The sequence below is a fragment of the Notamacropus eugenii genome, chromosome 1, assembly GCF_028372415.1.
Source record: "Notamacropus eugenii isolate mMacEug1 chromosome 1, mMacEug1.pri_v2, whole genome shotgun sequence".
NCBI lineage: Eukaryota > Metazoa > Chordata > Mammalia > Diprotodontia > Macropodidae > Notamacropus > Notamacropus eugenii.
Window position 1 is genome coordinate 81,379,427 of NC_092872.1, and position 22,393 is coordinate 81,401,819.

A 22,393-nucleotide genomic window follows, 5' to 3' on the forward strand; every position below is an offset into this window, starting at 1 on the left:
GCCTCAGAATCCGGCAGTCAGTCAGCAAACATTTATTAAATGCCTACCATGTGCCAGCATTTTGTTAAGCCCTGCATACACAAAAAGAGGGGAAAAAATTGTAAGTTCTCAAAGAGCTTACAACTGAATGGGGCAGACAAAGGAGCAAATAAGTATAAACAACCTATATACAGGATAAATAGGAAATAAATAAGGGAGGGAAGGCACTAGAATTAAAAGATTGGAAAAGGCTTCCAGTACAAGATGGGATTTTAGGAGGTGCTTAAAGGAAGTCAGGGAAGTCAGTAGATGGAGCTGAGAAAGGGAAAGTATACCAGGCATGGGAGATAGCCAGAGAAAATGCTAGGAGTTAGGAAGTAGAATGTTTTGTTCAAAGAATAGCCAAGAGATAAAGGTCACTGGACCAAAGAGTACCTGCCCGTTGGGAACTGGAAAGGTAGAGGAGGGGACTAGGTTATGACAAACTTTTAAATGCCAAACAAAAGATTTTATATCAGATCCTAGAGGCAATAGGGAGCCACAGGGGTTTGAATAGAGGAACTAGATTCAAGTATGATTAAGGTCCCTTCCGGCTCTAAAACTAGGAACTTGTGATCCTGGCTGTAATGGATTTAGCACAAGAGTGAAATTTTAACCCAATACATCTGCTCTGTTGAAGCCTGTAAAAGAAACAGAAAGAAAAAATGATGGAGCTTTGATGACAATGGCCCCAAGGGCCTAGAACCAAAAACTAAACGAAGCAGCACAGGAAAATGTACTTCCGCCTAAAAAAAAAAAATTCAGACATGCAGGTGACAGACCATACCAAGGTCCAAAAGCTTCAGCAAAGAAAGAGAATCCAAACTGAAAACAGAAACCACTGTCTGTTTGAAATAATTTTTTTAAAAGAGAAAGTTGTGTCTCATATCAAGTGAAGCTTATCACTGGCCAAAAGAGATCCCCTTAAGTCTCCAGCCCCCTGGGGATTCCTTTATTGTCTCCTTTAGATACAATTAATTATTCCAGGGCGAAGCAAGCATTTAAACTACCATAGAAATAAGAGAATTCTGAAGGCCTCAATAGAATTAGGTGTAACCCACATACCTGACTCCAGGAGCTGATCTGGCTTAGTTTTTAACAGAAATAGGCAGCTGAGTTTCTGGCCCCATCTTCCCATCTACTGTAATCATTAACTGCTGCTGTTCCATCAGCCTGTGTCTCTCTCCCCTGCCCCCTAAGTCCAATCAACTTGTAACTTCTTTCCTGGAGGTGAGTTTTGGAAGCATGTGAGCCAAATCAGACCCACCTCCATCATAACCTAATTTCAGTCATCCTGCCCTGACAGCAGTAGAGATGGATTTGAGTAGTGCACAGCAGCTACCAGAATGTTATGTGATGCCAAAACGTCCTGAGGCGCAGCTAAGGGTCAGGAAGGGCAGGGCTATATGCAGAAGTACAGTTTTTCTTCCTAAAGGTTCTTTTGTTAAGATTTATGACACTGAAACAATTACCCTGCCAGGTATACCAGATCTCTCAACCTGCCACTAAGACTCTTCCTTGGTAGGCAGGCAGTGGTGGTCCAGGGTTGCTGGAAAATTTAAACTCTCATTCCCAAGGATGTGTTCAAATGACAGGATTGTTTGTCTAGCAGGCAATCCTCCCAAAGAAGGAGCTTGTGGCTCAGTCTCCAAGAGTAAAGGCTTGATCACATAGATCCCAAAAGCAAAGTTTCCTCATCTGCCAGTTGAGCTGGAGAAGGAAATGAATCTTTGCCAAGAAAACCCCCAAATGGGGTCCAACGAAGATTTGGACATGACTGAACAAAATATGTAGGTATGTACTGAATCTCATCCTCTAGGCTCAGGAAGCATTACTAAGAATTCAGAGATTAAGGGGTAAGAAGTATAAAATCCAATTAACAGGCACTTAATAAAATGCTTATTGACTGCCTTGGGAGATTAGACTTGTCCTTGATCCCAAGAGGCAAAATTAAGACTTAGAGGTGGAAATCAGAAGGATGGAGCTTGGCTTAATGAATGGATGGGTAAGGTAATGAGTTCTCCAGTGCAGCTATAGTGGAAAGCAGGATGACTTCTGAGTCAGCCACTGGAAGGATGGCTCAAGTCTGGCCTCTGACAGCAACTACATGTGATTGTGGGCAAGGCACTTAACCACCCAATGACCCAGGCAACTATAAGATGTGGGGTTACAGAAACAGCTGCCATATGCATGGTTTCCTCACTAGGAGTTCTCTACATAGATGAAGTCACAGGTCCAAACCAAGATCCCCTTTATGATAAGGATCAACCCCAAATGAAATGGCTTATATTGTAAGGTAATGAGTTAAAGGCCCAACAACTTTTTTTCCTTCTGAGAGTCGAGGTCTCTGGATTTCGCCCAGGCTGGGACACATTGAAGCCACTTAAGTGCTAGATGGCACTACTGATTAACACAGGAGCTCTGACCTGCTCATTTCCTACTTGAGTCAATTTATCCTTCCCAGCTGGTGGTCAAAGTGGCCACTATCTACCAGGATCTCACTATACAGGTACTGGACTTCATGGGGACATCTGAAAAGCTTTAACCTCAAGGTAGCTCAAGTGATCTGTCCATCCCAATAGCAGGCATGGGTCAACATGCTGCTCAACAACCACTTTTCAAAAATGGGGTAGTCAGTTGGAGAAGATGACCCTGTAATACCCTTTTCTACTTTAGGATTCTATAAGTACCTAGATCACAAATAGATTATAAGGACCAAGACTACAAAATTTTGCTAGACCCAATGGGATTCTTTGCAGGAAACAATCAGTCTGGGGTTCAGAGTTGGAAGGATAAGAACCCGCCCATATCATATCCAGTATCTGCATAAAGGAGCTCCTGTCCATCCTCCCAGTCATACTCACTTTTGCCTGAAGGTGAGATTTGGAGGGAGGGGGTGGGGATTGGAAGGGAGAGAAATGGGCTCCTCAGGGCAGTTCCTAACAGAGGACAGACAACCCAAGGTGACCTCAGGGTGACAGGACCAAAAAGCGGACGGTGACTTACACCCCAGCATGGAAAGCAAGGACAACCAAGGAGAAAAGGAAGGTTTAGCCTGCTTGCAGATCCCATCTGGGCTCAGCCTTTCATCCCTCCGCGTTTGTTTGGTTTTAAAGGCAATAAGCAATAAGTCTGAAACTCTTTAAATGTACTGGCTATGGGAAAGAGGTGACATTTACCAGGAAGAGCGTTAAAACTTATGGTTAAGAACTAGAAAGCCAACATTCCAGTACTAGCTCTGCTACCACACAGGTTTGTGACCTTGACAAGGGGAGCTGGGGAGGAGGAGATGCGAACTGTAACAATTCCAAAGTTACAAAGTTACCTAAGGCAAACCTCCCCCCCCCCCCCCCCGAAGGCGAGGGTCCCGGACGGCCTGTCTGCCGGGTATGTGGCCTAGCTGTTACTGGTCTGAAACACCAGCGGTGCCCCGCCCTTGCCGGGGTCCGCACCCCTTGGCGTCCCAGAGAAGCCTGAGCAGCCCTTAGTCCCTAGAGCGAACACCCAGGCCGTCCCTCAGAGCCGCCCCAGCCTTCCCCCGAGCCCGGACCTCCGGCCCGGCCCGCCCGGCCCACGCGGCGCGCTCCCAGGGGATCCCAACCGCGGGATGGCCCGGAGGTGAGACCCCCGCAGGACGGGGCTGCCGGCCCCGCGTCCCCAGGGCTCTCCCTCGCTTCCGCTCCCGCACCCCGCCCCAGGACCGCGTTCCCACTCCGGGCTCCACGGGCGCGGGCGGGTCCTCCCAGGCCAGCACCCGGGCGTCCCGGGATCCCCGGAGCGGGGCGGGGTGGGGCGGGGCCCAGGACCGGAGAGAGACAAGGGCTCGGCCGCCCCGCGCCCCGCGCGCCAGGCTGCCCGCCCAGGGAGCGCCCGCCCCGCGCAGCACTCACTGAGCCACCGCTCCAGCGCTGCCGGCCCCTCGGGCCCCGGCGCTGCCCCGGCCGCCGCCATCGAGCCGCGCTGCTGGCTCCGTCAGGTGTAGGCGCCGCCCGCCCCGGCGCTTTAAGGAACTTGGTGACGCGGCAAGGCCAGGGCGGGCGGCGCGTGACGGCCTGCCCCAAACACGTGAGCCTGCCCGGGCCGGGAATCCCCTCCTCCCCTCCCCCCGTCCAGCCCAGGCCCCCCACGGTGGGCCTGCCCGGGCCCAGCCCCCTCCCGCCAGCTCACCTTTTGGGGGCTTCCCCTCGGACCCCGGAGATCCTTAGAGGGGCTGAGGCTGCCCCCTAAGCCGAACCCGCCCTCCGCCGGCCCCTCGGCGGCTCGTCCGTGGGGTGGCACGGTAGGGCCACTTGGCCAGCGCCGGGCCGAGCCTGGCAGCGGGCTGGTGCCCCCGGAGTCGGGCCACCTCAGAGCCCCGCGGTCCTATGGGTCTGGGGCCCCCTTAAAGGTGCGTCCTCATTCGCACCAACTCGGCTTCCTTGTAAGTCCGGGTTTTGTTTCCCTTAAAATCCCCCGGCTTGAAAGGCTAAGACCCCAGGGTTGGGGGAAGGTCACACTCCCCCCCCCCAAATAGCTGTGGTTCTTCTCCTTCTGTTGGCAAGGTGGGGGCAGATGGGCGTGGAAGGTGGCACCGGCACCTGCGGCACAGCCGTGCCCAATGTGGCTGCTAATTTTAACTTTCTCTCCTTATTTTACAGGAGAAGACTCTTGGGAGGAAAGAAGAGGGAAGGGAGGGAATAACCATTGATAATGCTCTGTACTATGTACTGGGCACCACATGAACATGGTACACAAAGACATCGGTAATATAGATACACACGGCTTTTAAAGATGGAGCCCTGCCATCTTCTGGTGTTCATGGAACCTAGCTTTCTCTTGGATTCTCTCCACGACTGTCAGCACAGTTTTGGGTCTCCATAGTCTCGTTTTAAAGATCACTCCATACTGTCCAGATACTTCTTATGGTTACCTAGCACCTTTCCCGTCAGTCCCCTCCTGCCTAATTAATTCAGCCCTCAGACTAATAAATCAGTCTTCTGTACCCAGTCCCACTGTGAAAATTCTGGCCTCCCAGTTCAACTTCCTTAACCTGTCATGTTCCTCTCTATCTATCTCAGATATACAAAGCGATTAGCCTTAGACCTCTTCTCCCAACACAAAACTGAATTTGCTCTAGATGCTAGGATGCCTCTGTTTCCAATACAGGCCTAGACTACTGGCCTAGACATTTAAGGCCAGCCAGGTTAAGTATGAAAAGACTCCATAGGACAACAAGGGATGTATTTTTGGTTACAACACTCATCAAGTCAGTTACTGCCACGTGGGATAGTTGTAATCTGTATCAGCAATGGGAGTACCCTCCCATCAATGAAATCAGAAATCTCTTGAAATGATTTTTGTTATAAATGGGGCTACTCAGCTTTTACAGAATCTAATATCTTAGTTTGGGGCAATATAGAAGAAGTATGCTTCTATATTCTAAATATATTCTATATTTATATTCTATAAAAATCTGAGAACAGAAGAAAGGGCCACTGGAGTTGAACAGAGTTACAAAGCCGTCCAAATTTAGTGCCTTCCACAAAGTGAAACATTACAAAAAAAACATTCATCTTCAGAAAAGGAACTGGAGGCAGCATGACCTTTCCCTTAGGGCCACGGTTCTTAACCTTTGAAGCCAGTGGGTTTTCCAGAAAAAATGTTTTTAAATACATAAAACAAAACACAGGCTCACACAGCAGCCCTCTCTAAATAACCTCATTGAGTACAACTTCTGGAATTTCCTCAGCATTAGAAGGGACTGTAGAAATTATCCAGTCCAAATTCCTTACATAAATAATGAAGATTCTATGCAATAGTCCCAATAAGTAGTCGTCTAGTATTTATTTAAACCCCTCTGGGGATAAAGGACTAAACAGTGGTTTTACAACTCCAATTTGAGACAGCTCTAATGGTTATTAAATTTTTCCATATACTGAACTAAAATGTTCCATTTCCATCCACTGTAGCTGATCCTGTTCTCCAGGTTCAAGCAGATAAGTCCTGCTTGCCTCCACTATGGCATCCCTTCAAATTCTGGAAGACAGTCAATCTTGTAGTGACCATGTTGTCTCTTCTCCAGGTTATTCCATACAACTTATATCTATGAAGTGCCTACTATGTGCCAGGGACTGTACCAAGAGCTGAAGATACAGAGACAAAAAATAAAACAAAAAACAAAACAAGATCACATCCTAATAGTATGCACGATATACCAAAGGTAGACAAATACAAGTTAATTTGAGAAAGGAGAGAATACTAACAACTGCACCTTAGGAAAATCAGAGGTGAGACCTGAGATTTAGGAAGGGAAGGATTCTAAAGGGCAGAGGTGAGGAAGAGGTGTTGTCCAGGTATGGAAGATGGCTAGCCTGTGGGAAGACACTAAGATGGGAGATGTTGAATTCACCTAGTAGGCTAGTTTGGCCAGAACTCAGATTTGTTGTGTTTATCCTTTGTTCTCAAAGAGGACCATGACATCAGGGAGATGATGACATCACTTGCAGTTGACTGATTTGAGGGAGGGAGGGCTGTGCATGGTCACCAACCTCACTCTCTCCCCCAGAGCCATCTGGGTCCAGTGGCCAGGATGCCTGGAGATGGCCCAGGATGCAGCCTGAGACTCTGGACCCTTTAGGCTAAGGTCTTTTCAGGTTCTCACTTTGAGTGAGGTAATGCCCATTCAGTGAATAGGCCTCTTTAAGAGGTGGGTCAAGGCATGGCCAAGGAGAAGAAAGTGAGGTTGGTGACCTTGCACAGCCCTCCCTCACTCAAATCAAAATCAACTGCAAGTCACGTGGTCATCTTGATGTCATGGTCCTCTTCGAGAAGGTAGGACAAACACAATAACAAAGGGATGACCCCTTTAATCAAAAACAAAAACTAATCCAACTGGGAGGGGAAGACCCTCAGGGTTGCTGACCAGAACTCAGACTATGCAAGGGAAAGAAATGTGAAATAAGTATGGAAAAAAGAAGTTGGAGTCAATTGTGTAAGGTCCAATCAAGGAGATTATTTTATCTGTGGGGCAATAAAGAGCCACTTACAGGCACTTAAGTTTTGAAGTGGACAGTGTCTGGCCTGGAGTCATAAATACATCTTCCTGAGTTCAAATCCAGTCTCAGAAATTTACTAGCTGTATGACCCTGGCCAAGTCACTTAACCCTTTCCTCATCTGTAAAATGAGCTAGAGAATGAAATGGCAAACCAATCCAGTATCTTTGCCAAGAAAACCCCAAATGGGGTCACAAAGAGTGGGACATGCCTGAACAACAAGGGACCACTGAAGACTTTGGGATAGGTGGGGTAGAAGTAGTAACATGGTCAGAAGTGTGCTTCTAGAGCATTATTTTGGCTACTATGAAGGGTGGATTATTTATAATGCTATTAAATAGCATTTACATAGCACTTTAAGGTTTACAAAGTACTTTACAAATATCTCATTTAGTCCTCACAACCACATTGGGAGGTAGGGACTGTTATTATTCCTATTCCACAGTAGAGGAAACTGTCACTTTAATGACTTGTCTGAGATCACACAGCTAACATGTATCCGAAGCTGAATTTGAATTACAGTCTTCCTGACTCCAGGACTGGTGGGTCACCAATAAAAACAAACCTGAGAGAGAAAAGTCTCCAAAGAAAGGTGTATATCATCAGGCTGTGGTAATGGCACCAAGATCCTGATTCTGGGTAAGTCTGTACCTGAAGAGGCAGCACTGGTATAGTGGTAAGAAAGCTGGATTTGGAATCAGAGGACCTGTAACACTCTTGCTTCATGGATGACCTTGGGTGGCAAGTCACTTAACCACTCTGGTCTGGTTTCTTCCTCTGGAAATGACAGAGCTAGACTCTAAAGCTCTAAATCTATGATTCTTCCAAAGAGAAAGAACACACTGTTCTTCATCAGACACAATGGAAGCAACTCAAGAAGGAAGCCAGGATGAAAATATTTTTCCATGGGATTCCAAATGACATTTGGAAACTCACTATGGAATCTTTGGAGAATAAGGTTACTACAGAGTTGGGGAATAGACAGTGTTGGTTTATTCCTTTCCTGTCCTCTGATATATTGTGGCCAGCTTACTTACAAGTGGAAGTTGATGCTAGCTTTTTAGTCAGCCTAGTGGAGAAATTACTCCAGGTTTCTAGAGAGGGGCTTAAGCTAAGAACTGATATCCCTTCTTCTACCCAAAAATATGTAACCTGGTGGTCCTGGCATATAAAAGTTTCTCAGGGGAGCCAAGATGGTGGAGTAGAAAGACGCACATATACATAGCTCCGAACCCACAACCCATAGAACATCTACAAAGAAGTAACTCACGGTGAATTCTGCACCCAGAGGCCACAGAACGTTGGAGCGAGGGAGATTTCTGTTCCGGAGAGACCTGCAAACCTCTCGCTAAAGGTCCTTCACGCCGCAGACTGGGCGCCGGGACTGGGAGCTGAGTACAGCCCTGCTGTGGCCACGGCACCGAGAGGAAAAGATCCGAGCGGGCTTCAGGGATGGGATCTCCAGCGGCCATATGGGTCCCTCCACCCACAGGTGACGGGGGTCAGTGAGAGAGTCTCTTTGGTGGGTCAAGAGGGGAGTGGGGTGCCCCCATAACTCAGGCCCCCTCGGGAGGCAGAAGCTGAGAGGCAGCAGCAGACCAGGGCTCGCCAAGCAGGCAGGAGCCTGGATCCATTGTTGAAGGTCTGTGCATAAACCCCCTGAGGGAACTGAGCCTGTGAGGCGGCCCTGCCCTGCCCTGAGCACCTGAACTTAATCTCACACTGAATAGCAGCCCTGCCCCCCCCCTCCCCCGCCCAAAGCACTGAGGCTGGGAAGCAGCATTTGATTCTCAGACCCCAGCGCAGGCTGGGAGGACCAGGAGACGAGGTGGGTGTGAGAAGAATATTCAGAGATCAAGTCACTGGCTGGGAAAATGCCCAGAAAAGGGAAAAAAACCAAGACTATTGAGGGTTACTTTCTTGGTGAGTAGGTTTCTCCTCCCCTCCCTTCTGATGAGGAAGAGCGGTGCTCACCATCAGGGGAAGACATGGAAGTCAGTGCTTCTAAATCCCAGCCCACTCAATGGGATCGGTTCTGGGAAAAGGTCTTAAAGAGCCCAAACAATTTTCAAAATCATGATACAGAGGTGGAGGAAAAATTGGAAAGAGTAATAAAAGACTTGCAAGCAAAGTATGAACAACAAATCAGCACCCTGCTAAAGGAGACCCAAAAAAATGCGGAAGAAAATAACACCCTGAAAAACAGGCTAACTCAATTGGCAAAGGAGGTTCAAGAAGCCAAGGAGGAGAAGAATGCTTTCAAAAGCAGAATTAGCCAAATGGAAAAGGAGGTTCAAAAGCTCACTGAAGAAAATAGTTCTTTCAAAATTGGAATGGAACAGATGGAGGCTAATGACTTTATGAGAAACCAAGAAATCACAGAACAAAACCAAAAGAATGAAAAAATGGAAGATAATGTGAAATATCTCATTGGAAAAACAACTGACCTGGAAAATAGATCCAGGAGAGACAATTTAAAAATTATGGGCCTACCTGAAAGCCATGATCAAAAAAAGAGCCTAGACATCATCTTTCATGAAATTATCAAGGAAAACTGCCCTGAGATTCTAGAACCAGAGGGCAAAATAAGTATTCAAGGAATCCACAGATCACCGCCTGTAAGAGATCCAAAAAGAGAAACTCCTAGGAACATTGTGGCCAAATTCCAGAGTTCCCAGATCAAGGAGAAAATATTGCAAGCAGCTAGAAAGAAACAATTCAAGTATTGTGGAAATACAATCAGGATAACACAAGATCTAGCAGCTTCCACATTAAGGGATCGAAGGGTGTGGAATAGGATATTCCAGAAGTCAAAGGAACTAGGACTAAAACCAAGAATCACCTACCCAGCAAAACTGAATATAATACTTCAGGGGAAAAATTGGTCTTTCAATGAAATAGAGGACTTTCAAGCATTCTTGATGAAAAGACCAGAGCTGAAAAGAAAATCTGACTTTCAAACACAAGAATGAAGAGAAGCATGAAAAAGTAAATAGCAAAGAGAAGTCATAAGGGACTTTACAAAAGTTGAACTGTTTACATTCCTACATGGAAAGACAATATTTGTAACTCTTGAAACTATTCAGCATCTGGGTACAGGGTGGAATAACACACACACATAGAGACAGAGTGCCCAGAGTGAACTGAAGAGGATGGGATCATATCTTAAAAAAAAAAAAAAATGAAATCAAGCAGTGAGAGAGAAATATATTGGGAGGAGAAAGGGAGAAATGGAATGGGGCAAATTATTGCTCATAAAAGAGGCAAGCAAAAGACTTTTTAGTGAAGGGAAAAAGAGGAGAGGTGAGAGAAAAACATGAAGTTTACTCTCATCACATTCCACTAAAGGAAGGAATAAAATGCACAGTCATTTTGGTATGAAAACCTATCTTACAATACAGGAAAGTGGGGGATAAGGGGCTAAGCAGGGTGGGGGGTGTTGGGGGTGGAAGCTCAATTCCATGTGGACAGTCTCGGGCGGGTAAAGGTGGGAACTTCTAAATCTTAGAGTTCTCATGAGGCCCCCCAGGAAACAGCAGGGAATCGAGGAGTGAGACCGAGCTATCTCGTGTATTTCCGCCTCTTCCCGTGAGAACGTGATGGGAGAGGCATCCCCACCCTCGAGACTGGCCCGGATCTGGGCACACCTATTGTTATCTAACAGGCACGGTATTCAGGTGCAAACTACGAGGCCGGAGAGCTTAATTAGGGTCAGGAAAGCCTGAAGGCGCTCTTAGTGCTGAGGGGCCCTTACAGGACAGAAGGCCCCTCTTCCTTCTCTCCTCTTTTCTTTCTTCCCTCTCCCCTCTCTCCCCACTTCCACTTCTGCTTTCATTCTCTTACTGTAAGATCTTTGCCTCCTTGGGAGATTTCTCTCTCCCTCCTAAGGAAGAGTTTCCCCTGCACATGTAACCGAGACCCTGAATAAAGCCTAACCCTTGTTCGACTCCGGAAAGTCTCTTCTCTCATACGTTTATCCGGTTTGGCCAGCCGAAGACCTGTGAGGTAAGGTAAGACTCAGGTAGCCCTCAGGCCTCTAGGCCTAGCAGGGGGGGATGATGGAAGGGAGGGCACGGGGAGGAGGGAGCAATTCGAGGTCAACACTCATGGGGAGGGACAGGATCAAAAGAGAGAACAGAAGTAATGGGGGACAGGATAGGATGGAGGGAAATATAATTAGTTCTTACACAACACTACTATTGTGGAAGTCATTTGCAAAACTACACAGATCTGGCCTATATTGAATTGCTTGCCTTCCAAAGGGAAGGGGTGGGGAGGGAGGGAGGGCAGATTGGCAGACAGGGGTAATTAGAACGCTCGGTGTTTTGGGATGGGGGGAGGGGACAAAAGGGGAGAAAATGTGGAACCCAAAATTTTGTGAAAATGAATGTTAAAAGTTAAATAAATTAATAAAAATAAAAAACAACAAAAAAAAAGTTTCTCAGAATTGCATATGGTTTTTAGAAATTATTTTGAGAGCTGGGTGAAAATATAAGAACACTAAATATTTTAGTAATTCAAAAAAAAGGCATAAATTTTGGAGGGGTTTCAGGAAAAAGGGTCATTGAGAACCTTTTCCTAAAGGTTTTTCCTTTTTTTTCCCTTCCTGTGTCTGCCCATTCTTTTGGGACCCTGGGCACGTTATTAATTAATCTCTCTGGGTCTGATTTGCTCATCTCTTATTCACCTTTCATTTTTGAAGAGGACCAGCAACCTCACAGGGTGATGTCATGACTCATGTATGAACTGGATTTAAATGAGGCAGAACTGCACAGTCATCAGCCTCACTCTCTCTTCCAGTCATCCAAGGCCAGTGTCAAGACAAAAGTCAGGACTGCCGGCAATGGCCTGGGATGTAGTATAGATGACCTTGGTGTCTCTGAGGTCTGACCAAGCTCTAAGTGTTCCATAGACCCTTCTTCAGCCACCTTCATGGCCTGTTGGAACAAATTGTTCTCATCCACCTATTCTTCTGGGGAAAGTCTTCACCATCATTTTGAGACCTGTTTAGCCCTTCTGCCAAGACGGTTTTACTGAGGTGTGACTGTTATGCAATGCTATAGCTCCTAGAAGCCACAGGTGAGAGTCAGGTGACTGGTTGGACAGTATGAACAAGCCGGAAAAGGGCTCAGAAAGCCCTCACAGCAAAAGTACTAGTCCTCCCTGAACACCCCATACACACTTCCTCCCCTATAAAGTGAGGTTAGACCAGATGATATCTAAGGTCTTTTCCTGGACTGAAATTTTTTTTTTAATCTTCAAACTAACAGCAAGTAAGTCCCCTAGACTGGAAGGTATCCACTCAAGAGTTCTGATAGAACTCAAGGACAAAAAGGAACTGCTAGTCATAGCAGATAACCTATAGTTATAAAACAGTCGTTACCTCAAAGCCTGAATCATCAGTGTTGTCTCTACCCTCGAGGAGGGTACCTTCCAGGTTTGCCCTGGAAACTATAGGTGGGAGTCTCATTTTCATCCCTCAAAAACTGGGAGACTCTCTAATAAAGGATTTAACTACAAAACATTTAGACAATTAGAATAGGTAACAGTTTCTGTAAGGGGAAAACATGCCTAACTAAGCTGCTGGATTATTTCTGGTGGGGAGACGGGAAAGGGGAGGCACAGGAATAAATAAGCAGACAGCGAATGAAAATCCAGTGGACTTAATTCTCCTTTGATGACTCTTAAAAAAAAAAAAAGTCTGATGAAGTTCCACGCTAAAGACAAGTTACTAACTGAAATCACCAAGAGGCCAGTTTTCTTAAGAGCAAGGAGCCAGCCTATAATCTGAAAAAAAAGGGCTGGAGTCAGCAGAAAATATAGTGGGGATCTCCCAAATATGAGATAGGCCCAATTTTAAATTTGTGAATATCCAAGAGGAGGGAATGCATAGTGAAATATCCAAGTATGCAAATGAAATGCAGCTCTTACACAGGGCAGATGGAAAATAAATGGCAGGAATGTCTTATGGGGCTTCAGGAGGGAACATAAAAACAGCAGGTGAACTTCAGTGTGGACAACCACAGGACAAGGAAAACCGTTCTCAAATCACATAAATCAATTAAAAACTGGAGAAAGACATCTAGGAATTATCACAGACCACATTCAAAAGACAGTGGCCCAAGCTGATGCTTAAGCCAAAGGCTTTGGGGTTTTTGAGGTATGGAGAATAAACACTCATTCCCTTCCATGAGAGAGGTGCCTTGGTACCCCCTCAGTAAGCAGAATTCTGGGTGGAACATGCTTTGGAATTGGAAATGGGCACTCCATTACATCTAAATGACAGGTACTGGTTCCCATGAACTGGAGCAAAAGCTTCCGCATGGTGGGAGAGTTGTTAGGAGAAAGGGTAAGATAAGTAGAGGCTAAAGGGCAGGGTTGATGACTCTAGAGCAAGAGTTCTTGACATTTTTTTTGTGTTGTGAACACATTTGACAGTCTGCTAAAATCTATGAACTCCTCTGATTAATGCCTTAAAATTCCTAAAATAAAATATAAACAATTACAGAGGAAATCAAGTATACTTAAATAAAGTTATCAAAATATTTTTTAAAAACAAGTTCACAGACTTCCAGGAGCCGAGACGGTGGATTAAGAAGTCACTCTCCCTCTCCCATGTTGACCTCTAAAAACCAAGAAAATATTACCCAAGGAAAAACCCTGGAACAGCTGAGCCAGCAAAAAGAAATATATGGGCAGGGCAACAGTCTTGTAGCCTGGGAAGCTTGAGGGATTAATGGGAAAGGTCCCTCTTGCTCTGGTAGAAGGGGAGCAGTACAGGACAGGAGGTGTCCCAGCAAGAGAGTGGCAAGCCCCACCTCAGCAAACCAGGGGGAGTTCCTGAGCCCCCAGGGTACTGGAGCAGGCAGGCACCAACACCAGGACCCCCAAGTGCCTTGGCACAGGCAGGGGAACTGGTAGACTCCATCTTGAAAAACCACCACGTGCTCCGGCAGGCAGGCATCCTCCAGGAGCCAGATCCCTGACCCCACCCCAACAGCTTCAGTCTTTCTGACCCCAGGTCAGCTACCAGACCCCCACAGCCTCCAACGGCCAGCACCTAAAGCCCCAGCACACAAAGGCAGGGACTAGGTCCCTGGCCCCCAGCAAAAAAAGGTTGGGTCAGTGCCCCCTACACTTCAGCAAGAGAGCTCAACTTTAAAAGTCAGCAAACAGGCAGACACCATGAGCAAAAAACAGAAACAGACGATGACTACAGATTCTTACTGCAGGGACAAGGAAGAGGAAAGCACAAATTCAGACGTGGACAACACTGTCAACATACCCACAACCAAAACCTCAAGAGGGAATAGGAACTGGTCTCAAGCCCAAAAAGCCTTCTTAGAAGAACTCAAAAAAGATTTTAAAAGTCAAATAAGAGAGACAGAAGAAAAACTGAGAAAAGAAATGGGAGATATGCAAGAGAAAGTCAATAGCTTGGACAAGGAAGGACAAAAATTGACTGTAGAAAACAAGTCCTTAAAAAATACAATTGGCCAAATGGGAAAAAAGTATACTGAAGCAAACAACTTAAAAAGCAGAATCAGCCAAATGAAAAAGGAAGCATTAAAATTCACTGAAGAGAACTCCTTAAAAAGTAAAGGGGCCAAATGGAAAAGGAGGTACAAAATCTGACTGAAGAAAACAATTGGTTAAAAATTAGAATTGAGCAAGTGGAAGCTAAGGACTCCATGAGGCATCAATAATCAGTCAAACAAAATCAAAAGAATGAAAAACCAGAAGAACGTGTAAAAGACCTTATTGGAAAAACTGACCTAGAAAATAGATTCAGGAGAAATAATTTAAAAATTATTTGTTTACTTGAAAGCCACGAAATATTTTAAAAAAAAAAAAAAAAGCCTGCACAGCATCTTTCAAGAAATCATCAAGGAAAACTGCCCTGAAGTCCTAGAATTAGAGGGTAAAATAGTCATTGAAAGCATTCGCTGTTCACCTCCTGAAAAAAAGATCCCAAATTGAAAAAGCCATGGAATATTGTAGCCAAATTCCAAAACTATCAAGTCAAACAGAAAATAATACAAGCAGCCTGGAAGAAACAATTTAAATATCATGGAACCACAGTAAGGATTACACGGGACCTTGCAGCTTCTACTTTAAAAGGTCAAAGGGCTTGGAATATGATATTCTACAAGGCAAAGGAGCTTGGATTACAACCAGCGAAGCTAAGCATAATCTTTCAGGGAAGATGGATACTGAATGAAAGAGGGGACTTCCAAACCTTCCTGATGAAAAAAACAGAGCTTAACAGAAAATATGATCATCAAATACAAGACTCAAGAGAAGTATACAAAGGTAAACAGGAAGGAAAAAAACACATGCTATTCAATAGGAACAAACTGTTTACATCCACACAAGGGAAGATGATACTTCTAAATCTTGAGAACTGTATTGTTATTCCGCCATGTAAAAGGGGTATACAGAGACAAGGATGTGGGGATAGGTTGACATTGAAGTGATAATAAAAAAATCTAATTAAATGGTAGAAAGAGATTGCACTGAGAGATGAGGAAAGGAGGGGGCAGAAAAGAGTAAATTACATCACATGACCATACATCACAAAGACCTATTACAGTAGAGGGAAAGAAGGGTGAGTGATGAGCATTGTTTGAACCTCATTTTCATCTGATTTGGCTCAAAGAGGGAATAACATAATCAGTTTAGCATAGAAATCTAACTTACTCTATAGGAAGGAGGAGGAGAAAGGGGAAAAGAAAGGGAGGGGGTAGATAGAAGGGAAGAAAGTAGTAAGGGAAAAAGGAGGGGGGTGGAGAGGAAGGATGGTAGATTAAGACAGTGGTCAAAAGAAAAACTCTAGTGAGGAAGGAAAGGGAAAAAAGAGAGAGAAAAGCATAAATTGGGGGGGGGGGGGGTTGCAGGATTTGGATGGAGAGAAAGCCACAGATAGTAATCATAACTGTGAATGTGAATGGGATGAACTCTCCCATAAAATGGAAGTGGACAGCCGAGTGGCTTAAAAAACTGTAATCCTATAATATGTTGTTTACTAGAAAAGCATTTGAAGCAGAAGGATACACACAGAGTAAAGGTAAAAGGCTGCAGCAGAATATATTATGCCTCAGTAAAAAAAAAAGGCAGGGGTAGCAATCCTGATCTCAGACAAAGCAAAAGCAAAAACAGATCTAGCTAAAAGAGATAAGAAAGGAAACTACATCCTGCTAAAAGGTACCACAGACAATGAAGTAATATTATTATTACACATACATGTACCAAGTGGTATAGCATCCACATTCTTAGAGGAGAAGTTAAGGGAGTTACAGGAAGAAATAGTACAAAACTATCCTATTGGGAGACCTCAACCTCCCCTCTCAGAACTAGACACATCTAACCACAAAATAAACAAGAAAGAAGTCAAGGAGATGAATAGAATTTTAGAAAAGTTAGACATGGTAGATTTCTGGAAAAAAATGAATGGAGATAGAAAGGATAGATACCTTTTTCTCAGCGGTACATGGCACTTACGCAAAAACTGACCATGTATCCAATGTAGAAAGGCAGAAATGTTAAATGTATCCATTTCAGATCATGATGCAATAAAAATTACATGTCATAAAGGACCATGGAAAGACAGACTAAAAATTAATTGGAAAAGAAATAATCTAATCCTAAAGAATGAGTGGGTCAAACCTCGAATCCCAGAACAATCAATAACTCCATCTAAGACAATGACAATAATGAGACAACATACCAAACTTACACGATGCACTGAAAGTGATTCTTAGGGGAAGTTTTATATCTCTAAATGCTTACGTGAATAAAGTAAACAAAGAGGAGATCAATGAATTGGGCATGCAACTAAAAAAGCTAGAAAAAGAACCAATTAAAAGTCCCCAATTAAATACCAAATTAGAAATTCTGAAAACCAAAAAAAAGATTAATGAAATTGAAATTTTAAAAAAAGCTATTGAACTAGTAAATAGAACTAAGAGGTGGTTCTATGAAAAAAGAAACAATAAAACAGATAACCCTTTGGTTAATTTGATTAAAAAAAGAAGAAAATCAAATTATCCGTATCAAAAATAAAAAGGGTGAATTCACCACTAGTGAAGAGAAAATTAAAACAATAATTAGGAGTTAACTATAGGCCAATAAATTTGACAATCTTAGTAAGGTGGATGAATATTTAAAAAAATATAAACTGCCCAGATTAAAAGAAGAGGAAATAAAATACTTAAATAACCCCATTTCAGAAAAAAGAAATCGAGTAAGTCATCAATGAACTCCCTAAGAAAAAATCTGCAGGGCCAGATGGATTTACAAGTGAATTCTATCAAACTTGCAAGGTCAGTGAACCCAAGGAAAAGATTTCACACCTACTCATGCCTTATTTTAGATCAGACGGCACATGCTGGGTCCCCATCCCATCTGCATTTTACAGTTAGCACAAAGACAGCTCATTTTGTGATGGTCAAGATGGGGGGCAGGGGTGTGGGGGGGTGGGGGGGGTGTGATTAATGGCAGAAATCATGAGGATACCTTGGAGGAGGGTTGTGAGTGGTTCCCCAGAACAATACTGATCCCTCTGCTATACTACCAAGACTGTTGGTTTTGCAGTCAAGAATACCCTTGGTTCTTGTCCTGCTCCTGATAACTGACTAGCTGTGTGACCATTGCCACCAACTTCTCAGTGCCCCAGGTAACTAACTCTCCAAGAGAATAAGTTAGAGACACCTTACCAATGGGCACTGGGTGAGGGTAATTCCATACTAGGAGTTCTCCCAACAAGGAAATCACTGGACCATAAACAAAAAACTCCCAATAAATATTAAAAGTTCAATTCTGGTAGTTCATAGACTAGACCAGAGGTCATTCTGGGTCCTTGAAACCCCAGCACTAACAGGTTCTCCCAAGTCAAGAGAGGCTTCTAGCCTGACTCTTGGAGTAGACTTTTTGTTTCTTGGCTGAGGTCACAGGGCTCAGTGCCCCAATGGCTGCAGAAAGATAGAGGGGCTGGGATCTGCTTTGGCAGAGGGAGTACTGAAAACAGATGAAATTTCAGGTCCTTGTATTATAATAGTGTGTCTATAATGTAGCATTATCATAGCTTTTAATTATGATAAGCATTACATGCATCATCTCTTGTTAGAAAGACAGGAAAAGCAATGATACTCCCATTTTACAGATTAGAAAATGAAGTGGAGGAGAGACAATATACAGAAACAAGTATTTGTTACAGATTAGAAAATGGAGGGTAAGTGAATGTCCCAAGGTCACCCAGCCCACAAGCAAAGGGGCTGAGACTTACATCCCAACTTTGCAAGACACCTCTACTGGTAAAGAGCAGATGCCAAGGAGGAGGAAGGGAATGTTGATGTAGGACTGCCAAACTTTGACCACAATTGGATTCATAGTGATGGAGGGGAGGAGGAATTAAGTGGGACTCCAGTTTTCAAGGATGATGATAATGCTATTAATGGAAAGAAAAGTTAGGAGGAAGGGTAGTTTTTTAGGAGGGAAAGATAACGAGTTCAGCTTTAAACGTTAAAGGTTCCAACCAGCGCCTCCACAATCCTGTCTTCCCCCATCCCTGAATCCCCTGCCCGTTTGACCTGTTATCATTTCCACTCTGTGAGGTGGAGATAGCCAAGAGACAGACAAGCTCTGAGGAAAACTGGTGGGGAGAGAGGTCAATTTGGGAATCCCCCAGAAGATCGAGGGAACAAAGTCACGGGAATGGGTGCGCTGAAGAAAGGGTACAGAGAAGGGACAAGCTGACCAAGGACAGACCTCTGTGAAACACCTACTATCTGCTATACCATGCTGTATCAATAGTAAGTGTTGCTGTTTCCCTCCCAACCTGATGTCTTTCTTTTTCTTTGCATCATTAAAGGGGCCAAGCCTCAGCTACTTCTCAAACAGGCCTAGTCAATGAATGGGCATTGCCTCACCCTAAGTGAGTACCTGCAAAGGGCTCACGGTCTCCCAGTGCATCCTGGGTCATCTCCAGTCATCCTGATGAATATCAGGTCTCTGGATTCAGATGATTCTGAGGGAGAAGTGAGGCTGGTGACCCTGCACAGCCCTTCCTCACTCAGAACAAAGTCAAGTGCAAGTCACGTCATCATTTCTCTGATGGTGTGGTCTTCTCTGGCAATGAAGGACGAACACACAATTCCAATACCATATAAACTACTTGGGGAAAATTGGTAAAGGAGCCCTACCAAGTGTTCTTAATGCTATAAATAGAGTGCTTATACCTAAACCGGGAAAAGTCAAAACAGAGAAAGAAAATTATACACCAATTTTCCTACTGAATATAATAGCTACAACATTTATTAGCAAAGAGATTATAGCAACTTATCTTGAGGATAATACACTATGACCAGGTAGGATTTATACCAGGAAGTCAGGGCTGGCTCACTATTAGGAAAACCATCAGCGTAATTAACCATTTCAACAACGTAACTAACAGAAATCATATGATTATCTCATTAGATGCAGGAAAAGCATTTGACAAAATACCCATTCTATTAAAAACACTGGAGAGCATAGGAAAAAAATGGAGTCTTCCTTAAAATGATAGGCAGCATCTACCTAAAACCCATCAGCAAGCCTTATATGTAGTGGGGATAAACTAGAAGCATTTCCAATAAAATCAGGGGTGAAACAAGGATGGCCATTATCACCACTGTTATTCAATACTATACTAGAAATGTTAGCTTTAGCAATAAGAGATTGAAGAAAAAAGAAATTGAAAGAATAGGCAAAGGAGAAAACAAAGTCTAGAGAATCAAGTGAAAAATTACTTGAAATAATAAACAACTTTAGCCAAGTTGCAGGATATAAAATAAATCCACATAAATCATCAGCATTTCTATATATTAGTAACAAAGCCCAACAGCAAAAGATAAAAAGAGAAATTCCATTTAAAGTTACTGTAGACATTAAAAAATATTTGGGAGTCTACCTGCCAAAACAAACCCAAGAACTGTATTAACACAATTACAAAATAGTTATCACACAAATGAAGTCAGATCTAACTAATTAGAAAAATATCAATTGCTCAAGGGTAGGCCGAGTTAATGTAATAAAAATGATAATTCTACCTAAATTAATGTAATTATTCAATGCCATACCAAACTACCAAAAATTATTCCATAGAGCTAGAAAAAATAACAAAATTTATCTGGAAGAACAAAAGGTCTGGAATACCAAGGGAATTAATGAAAAGAAATGCTAGGGAAGATGGCCTAACTGTACCAGATCTTAAATTGTATTATAAAGCAGCAATCATCAAAACTATATGGTACTAAAAAAAAAAGAGTGGTGGATCAGTGGAACCGGAGAGGTACTCAAGACACAAAAGTCAATGACTACAGTAATTTATTGTTTGATAAATCCAAAGACTCCAGCTAATGGGATGAGAACTCACTATTTAACAAAAACTGCTGGGAAAACTGGAAAATAATATAGTAGAAACTAGACATAGACCAACATCTTATACTCTCTACCAAGACAAAGTCAAAATGGTTATGTGATTTAGCCAGAAATGCTGATACTATAAGCAAACTAGGAGAGCAAGGAATAGTTTACCTGTCAGATCTATGGAGAAGGGAAGAATTTATGACCAAACAAGAAAGAACATTATGAAATACAAAACGGATGATTTTGATTACATTAAATTAAAAAGCTTTTGCACAAACAAAGCCAATGCAACCAAGATTAGAAGGGAAGCAGAAAGCTGGGAAACCATTTTTATACCCAGTATCTCTGAAAAAGACCTCATTTCTAAAATATAGAGAGAACTGAGTAAAATGTATAAGGATACAAGTCATGCACAAAAACATTTATAGCGACTCTTTTAGTGGTGGCCCAGAACTGGAAATCGAGAGGATGCTCATCAATTGTGGAATGGCTGAACAAGCTGTGGTGTATGAATGTAATGGAATACTACTGTGCTATAAGAAATGGTGAGCAGGCAGACTTCAGGAAAGCCTAGAAAGACTTACATGAACTGAAGCTGCCTGAGGGGAGCAGAACCAGAACACTGTACACAGTAACAACCACCTCCTGCGATGATGAATTTTCACAGACTTGGCTCTTCTCAGCAATGCAAGGATCTAAAACAACTCCAAAAGACTCTTGATAGAAAATGTTGTCCACATCCAAAGAAAGAACTGTGGAGTTCCAATGCAAATCGAAGCACACTATTTGCTCTTTTTCTTTTTTTGTCTTATTTCTGCTTTCTTGCAGTCCCTCCCCTTGGTTCTTTTAGGCTAAGGCCTTTTCAGGTTCTCACTTTGAGTGAGGTAATGCCCATTCATTGAATAGACCTCCTTAAGAAATGAGTCAAGAGATGGCCCCTTTAATTAGAAAGCAAAATGAAAACAAAATAAAGGTGGGAGGGGAAGACTCTCAGGGTTGCTGTTTCAAAGAGAAACATTGTCTCTAAACCAGGAGGGCCCAAAATACAGCTATTAAGTGGAGCTTGTGCAGGGACCTATTGTGGTCTAATCCATGGGCTTTAGAGGAAGGGAGGGAGGGAGGAAGGAAGGAAGGAAGAACGGAAAGACGGAAAGAGGAGAAAAGGTGAAAAGGTCTTAGCCTACAAAGGCCAGGGTTCTCCCAGTGGATCCTGGGTCATCTCCAGTCATCCTGATGACTATCTGGCCACTGGATTCAGATAGCTCTGGAGGAGAAAGTGAGGCTAGTGACCTTGCATAGCCCTCCCTCCCTCAAATCAAAGTCAACTGCAAGTCATGTCATCATCTCCCTGATATCAGGGTCTTCTTCAAAAGTAAAGGACAAACACAACAACAACCCCTTGATTCTAATACTTCTTTACAACATGACTAATGTGAAAACGTTTAATATGAATGTATCTGTAGAGCCTAGATCAAACTGCATGAAATTTTGGAGAGGGGGAAAAAACTGAAAATTCTTACAGTGAAAATCTTACAGAAGTGAATGTTGAAAACTAAAAATAAATAACTTTAAAAAAAGAATATTAACATCATCGTGATAAAATAAAATTGCGATTCTTTAAAAAGACAAGTTCACAGACCCCAGGTTAAGAACCCTTACTCTAGGGAAAGATGTAGGAAAGCAGCTAGAGGGGGAAGATGAGAGACTGTGAGGGACAGGATGATCAGGGTATGGGTCCTCCTCTTGGTATCATACCTTGAGAATATATCTCAGTCCCAATTCAACCTTTATTTCCTTCTGCTGACCCCATGAAGTGGCTTCTCTGCTATGCCTCCCCAAAGCCACCTGCTGTTCTGACATACAACTTCCTACCCTACTGTGACACCAAAAGTAGCCCCAGTTTTTCCCTGGTTCCCATCTCTGAAGTAAGCTAACAGTC

General features: G+C 43.6%; 1 protein-coding gene across 1 annotated transcript in view; it reads right to left on the reverse strand.

Moving 5' to 3' along the window:
* Positions 1–4,083, reverse strand: part of GGA2 (golgi associated, gamma adaptin ear containing, ARF binding protein 2) — a 38,095-nt gene extending 34,012 nt beyond the window's left edge. The window contains exon 1 of the mRNA XM_072607291.1: positions 3,909–4,083. Within this exon, the coding sequence (XP_072463392.1) occupies positions 3,909–3,969 (61 nt within the window). The 5' untranslated portion in view covers positions 3,970–4,083. The remainder of the gene's footprint in view (positions 1–3,908) is intronic.
* Positions 4,084–22,393: the final 18,310 nt, after the last annotated feature.